Source organism: Cajanus cajan, chromosome 4, assembly GCF_000230855.2.
Source record: "Cajanus cajan strain Asha chromosome 4, NIPB_CcT2T_4, whole genome shotgun sequence".
Taxonomy (NCBI): domain Eukaryota; kingdom Viridiplantae; phylum Streptophyta; class Magnoliopsida; order Fabales; family Fabaceae; genus Cajanus; species Cajanus cajan.
In genome coordinates, this window is record NC_138520.1 from 61,531,444 (window position 1) to 61,537,223 (window position 5,780).

General features: G+C 29.8%; 1 protein-coding gene across 4 annotated transcripts; it reads right to left on the bottom strand.

Annotated features, from left to right (window-relative positions):
• Nucleotides 1-1,165: 1,165 nt before the first annotated feature.
• Nucleotides 1,166-4,173, bottom strand: LOC109791559 (kinesin-like protein KIN-12D). 4 transcript variants are annotated; one of them, XM_083072731.1, is made up of 8 exons: nucleotides 3,999-4,173; nucleotides 3,660-3,893; nucleotides 3,511-3,580; nucleotides 3,287-3,427; nucleotides 3,126-3,205; nucleotides 2,966-3,014; nucleotides 2,158-2,703; nucleotides 1,166-1,328 (listed from the first exon to the last, which is right to left on the bottom strand). In XM_083072731.1, exons 2-7 carry the CDS (start codon nucleotides 3,812-3,814, stop codon nucleotides 2,515-2,517), a joined length of 684 nt encoding a protein of 227 aa, XP_082928857.1. In that variant the 5' UTR covers nucleotides 3,815-3,893; nucleotides 3,999-4,173; the 3' UTR covers nucleotides 1,166-1,328; nucleotides 2,158-2,514. The 4 variants fall into 4 exon arrangements, with proteins under 4 accessions (XP_082928857.1, XP_082928858.1, XP_082928855.1 ...); XM_083072732.1 differs by having other exon boundaries at nucleotides 3,357-3,419; nucleotides 3,660-4,173; XM_083072729.1 differs by having other exon boundaries at nucleotides 3,660-4,173.
• Nucleotides 4,174-5,780: the final 1,607 nt, after the last annotated feature.

Consider the following 5,780-nt stretch of genomic DNA (forward strand, 5'->3'; position numbering starts at 1 on the left):
GAATAAATTTACTTAGACATTTTATTTAATAATTTTTAATGATTTAATCGTTAAATTACTTACGTGCATTAATTTTATTGGTTTAAGTATTTTCATTGTTTGTTACATATTAAATATAAAATTTTGTCAGACACTTGACAATAAATCAAGACAAAATAATAGTTAATAACATATTATTATAGAATATTTTAAAAGTTTAACTATAATTAAAGAATTAGACCAATAACAATTTTTTGAGCTAATTGTCTTCAATTTTGTTTGTCTTCTTGAGGAAATAACACTACAAAAAATGTGTGATTTGTGACGGTTATTTTGGCAGTTTCTGGCGGTTAAAAACCGCTACAAATCGCATTTCCGGCGTCATAAATAACCGCCGGATCTACGGTCGCCAAAAACCGTTTGCGGCGGATATTTTGTAAACGCTGGTTTCCAGAAAATTCAATCTCTTTGTGGCGGTTTCAAACCGCCGCAAAATTTCAGTTCTGTTTGACTTGTTTGTCATTTTATGGCAGTTTAGAACCGCCACAAAAGGTTTTTTAATTCTGCCAATACAAAGTTTCTGACGATTTTGAAACCGCCGCAAAATTATCATTATTTTACTTGTTTTTCATTTTCTGGCAGTTTTAGTTGCCCAAAAATATATTTTCTATTGTCTCATATTTTCTGACAATTTTAAACTGTGATTGCGGTAATTTTTATTTTTAGAAACACATTTTTGCTATAAATTGACAAATAATATTCTATATATTTTAAGCATTTATCAAATTATTATTAAAAATTATCACTAACCATATTAATCATTAAAAATTAATAATCACTATTATATTTTTATTTAATTCAATTATATTTTTATTTAATTCAAGTAACTTATAAATAAAAATTTTACTTGTCAAATTCTAGGATCACTTATTTTAGTAAATTCTACCTATAATTATAATAATATTTATGTGCTTTGTATGTTTCTTGTTCAAATATAATTACGTAATGATACATTAAATTAACAACTTTTAACATTATAAAAAAAATCAAGACAACATCTAACATAGGTCTAGCATGACATTTTTATTATTAAGACATTAACATCCATCAATTCTAAAACATATCCAACATATTAAGTAACTAAAAATCAAATTCATGATTAATGCTCAAAAGCAAAATATGTAAATTGTCCCAAAATTAATCTTGCTTCAAATATAAAAACAGGTTCAAATTCATGAGTTCATCATGTCTAACAAAAAAATAATAAAAATATGTCAAACTCCATGAACATTACTATCTAATGAAGATCCTCCTTGTGGTGTTGGCATGTCATGTCCACTCCCTTCATCCTATAAAATATTAAACTTCAATTAAGTATTAATATAATTTAATTTAGTGCAAAAACATATAAAACAGTTACCCCTACATTACTAATAAGTTTGATAGTAAATTAATTAATGTGGCATCTTACCGCTAAATCTTAATTACCGCTACATATAAAACATATAAAATTAATCTTAATTTAATTTATTATTAGTAATTATTAATAAATTAATTACTAATAATTTAATTTTGTTTGTGTACTTTATACACATAACATAATGGTGTGTGCTTTTACATTTTAAGAAGTGTTGTCTACCGTCTAAAATAATGTTCATCTGTATTCGACCCTCATGGCCCCATAGTAACCCAGAATCAAATCATAATTTTTGTAGAAATTTAATTAATAAAAAAACACTTCACTTTAATAGTAACAAAGAAAAGACCAACAAAGCCTACAGTCCTCAGGGGAAAATATTCTTTTGCCCATTTATACACTTAACCAATTACGTTTTTAGTTCAACTTATTTTGGAAAAACAATCAGTTTTTTCACCAACTTTCAGAGAGCGTCCAATTTTTTTTCTTCTCAAAATGAATCCATTCCCAAACATGCCATTTTTCTAGAATAAATATTCGATATTGTCATCCCTTTTAGTTTCCGATCCTCTTCCCTCAATAAATCCCTTTACACATCAACATCAGAACCACATGTTCTATCAGGCCTTAAAACTCAGAAAAAGACACAACACCAAACGCAATCATACTCTGAACTCACACTTTTGCCAGTAACACAACATCACTAAATCCCTTTAACACTGTAAACATAAATAAATAAATAAAAGAATCAAAATTCATACTTCAAGGTCTTGTCCCAGCTTCCCGTGGCTAAAAGATTCATCTCCGGTATCCAAGCAATATCTTTCACAGGAGCATCGTGCATCGCAACAGACATTGGTTGCCCACCAGACGTAAGCGACCACATCTTCACCTGCACCCTCCTATTTTGATAGACAGAAGAGTACACTGCTGCACTTCCCTAAAGTTATGAGCATGTCTATGAACTTGAGCCTGCAAAACAAATCACCCCCAAAATAGATAATATATGTTGTGATTCTAAAGCTTCAATAACAGACTTTGCCTCTTTCAGATCATCATTTGTATCTTCTAATTGCTTGCTTGTTTGCTTAAGCTTGTCTTTTGCCATCAGAAATTCCTTATTTAAGCATGTTGTTTGGTCCTCTAATAGGCCACGGAAAGTCCTCTCTTCCTTCAGAATGACATTTATTATATCTAATTCCAGCTGCAAATTTAAAATATCTTCTGTGTTTTAACATTTGAGTTTCATGCTTCAGCCCGATCTGCAGAACTGCCTGAGCTTCACAAAATGATCCTTCTGTAGAAACCTGAAAACAATAATGATAAAAAAAAACATTATTTCACATGTCATAGAACTATCCTACATATGAAGTGATAAAAATAAAATAAAAAATTGTAGCAGAAAGCCATAATGTGTATGGAATATGAAAGGTCCAAAAGAATCCACATGATTGAGTTCATCATAAGCTTTCCACACAAATACCATTCACATCCTCCTCCTCCTATAGATTTGTACAATGTAGTAAAGAAAAAAAATGAAAAGATGTGAAATCAGAATAACAAAACTACCTTTGTAGCATTTGTGCTGCTTAGTGTTGAGTGAAGAGAGTCTATTTCCCTGTATAAATATGCAATGAAAAAAACATTAGGATTTTTACAGCCAAATTTTGGATTTCCAATCTGCTTCCATTCAACCAAAAGAACTTCAACAAGAGTACCAAAATCATACCTACTGAGTTTTGCATTCTCCTCTAGGCAATAATTTAAATTACGCATGCATTCCTGTAACTCATCAAGGGTGTTTCTTAGCTGCAATCCATGAACAGAAGTGGTTACATTTCTAATTTAACAACCAAAAAGGTTAAATTATTATGAAGGAAGGAATAAAACCTCGAGATCAACAGAGTTATTTTCTTTCTTGCAGCACTGAGTTTTCTGCTTCAAGTAATTAAAGACTGACCTGAGGTTCAATATCATGATTTGAATTACCCTGTATGGAGTTTCTTCCATGGTACTGAAGCAACTGCAGAACTAAGGTTTTTCAATCATAGAATCTTAAATGCAAGGATTCTAGAAGGGAAATTATTTGTATTAAAATCCAGAAACACAAGTACCTGTTCCCTCAAAGAAGACACTTCAGTCAAAAGAATCTCTCTCTCACCTTCTTCATAGAACTCTTGATATCTGTGATAATAATGATAAGGATCTGCTAAAAACTGAGAACATTTCATAGTCATTTTCTTGGTTAGAGAAGATACATCACCTTCTAAGTTGGTCCAGAAGCTTCGAATCCGCTTTCTCGATTATCTTCACCACTTGATCCACAACGGCCTTGCAAGCGGGTGAGTTTGGCTTGAACGCTGATTTCCTCAACTCGGCGTCTTTCTCCGCCACCGCGGTAATCTCCATCACCGCCATCGCCGAATTGCACTGCACCGCCTCCGTTCCCTTCCAAATCGTGGTTGGTTTTCCCTTCCAACTTTTTTTGAAGTTATGCCTTCGCCACCACAATTGTAGCCGGAGAAGTCACATTTCTCTGCAATTTTCCATAATCACGAGGAAACTATAATTGAACGCTGAGTAGAGAGAAGAATTACATTACCTCTTAGGACTTTGAAATTTGTCGGGGAAGACAAAAGAGAATGAGAGCTTGGCATTTCTTCGACTCGTATCATGAGCAAATTCTTTGACTTGCAAAAAAACAGAGAATGAATGAGTGAACCCTAAAAAGTGGAGAGAAAAAGAGTAATAGAGTAGTGTTTTTGATTAAAAATGGAAAATGGGAAATCCTCAGATTAAACTATCTAAGTTTTTGATTTTTGATTTTTATTTTTTTAAAAATAATATAAAAAAATGGTTGCTCAACCTTTTTAAATGTTGTGGCGGTTTAAAACCGCTGAAAATATAATTCTTTTGTGGCGGTTAAAGTAACCGCCAGAAATATAATATTGTTTTGCGGTTTTTTGAAACCGCCAGAAAAAAACCCCACTAATTACATAATTTTTTGTAGTGTAAAACGAACAACTTATCACTAATTGTGGTAGCTATATGATTTCTTATTTATATATAAGATAAGAAAAATCTTTTTTTAAATGCGACTTATTTTTAAGAGTAGAGAATGCCTTTTCCATTAACTATACCTTTTCCCACGCCATCATTGATCCCAAGAAGCGAGTAGATGATGTTTTTATTATTTATATATAAAGGTAGATGATATACTTTATACAAGAGCAATCATTGATCATTCTGTCTACTTCTAAGATGATAGGCTTCTTGTGTTAGTCATACATAACAAACTTTATTTACAATATATTTTTAGTGATTTACTTCTGTGCGAAATCCTTTTTCTTTTAATTTTTAAAAAAATATTTGTTTGTTATAATTAAAACGAATTTTCAGATATCTAATTTGTCCTGTGATCTATCACTTTCATATCTAGTATATTGTGTACAAGACATATTGTACTGATAAATATGCATAAAAATATAATAAAATGAATAAAATATTAAATAAAAAAACTAAACACAATGAAAATATGTTTATGTTGTATGTCTAGTTTGAATAGACAACAAAAACTTGTTTTCGTTTGCAATGAAGAGAACAATTGAAAGAAAAACAAGACATTGGAACTTACCACTCCTATTAACATACTCTTTATCCTGTTAACAATATCAAACTTGATCATGTAGAACCCATGGCCATGATCAATGTGCACCATATCAAAATCACACATTTAATATGAAAAAGAACTCAATATAAGGCGCCATATGTCTCTAGAACTCTCCATATTGTTTTTAACTAATTAGAAAAATGAATTAAAGTGAATTACACATTTAATATGAAAAAGAAATATGAAAAGCTCAATATAAGACTTAACTCATATCATTAGCATAATTAAACAAACTCATTATACTAAACTAAACAAAACAAAAATTATTAGAATTATAAAATAAATGATCAAATCACTAAAGTATGTATTGTGTAACTTTTAACTTATATCATCTTTATTCTATTAGTTATTTAAAATAAAATCATTAACACAAGTTAAAATAAAATTTTCTCCTTTCATTTTTATTTTAGATTTTGGTTTAATCCCTTAAAATTAAAAAAATTTACTTTAATTTTTTAAAATATCCTTGTTAATTAAATTGGTTTTTTGTCAAATATTTTATACTAACCCGTGGATAAAAAAGTTTCAAATTTAGGGTTTAGGATTGATCTTTTAAATTTAAAAAATTTTACTTTAACTTTCAAAATGTCTTTATTAAATAAATTTTTTCATCAAAAGTAGGAGCCTTATAACTACTATAAAACACACCATTGAGTCAATAAGTTTGATTAATACGCATACAATTTAAATTATTTTTATGGTATATTATCAACT

Bases quoted from the DNA above. Each gene is read 5' to 3' on its own strand.
- LOC109791559 (XM_083072731.1), bottom strand. From the start codon at position 3,814: ATGGCGGTGATGGAGATTACCGCGGTGGCGGAGAAAGACGCCGAGTTG. The intron at 3,581-3,659 runs GTGATGTATCTT...TTATTATCACAG, and splicing joins CTTCTGGACCAACTTAGAAG to ATATCAAGAGTTCTATGAAG. The intron at 2,704-2,965 runs GTAGTTTTGTTA...TATTGTTTTCAG, and splicing joins GCAGCACAAATGCTACAAAG to GTTTCTACAGAAGGATCATT.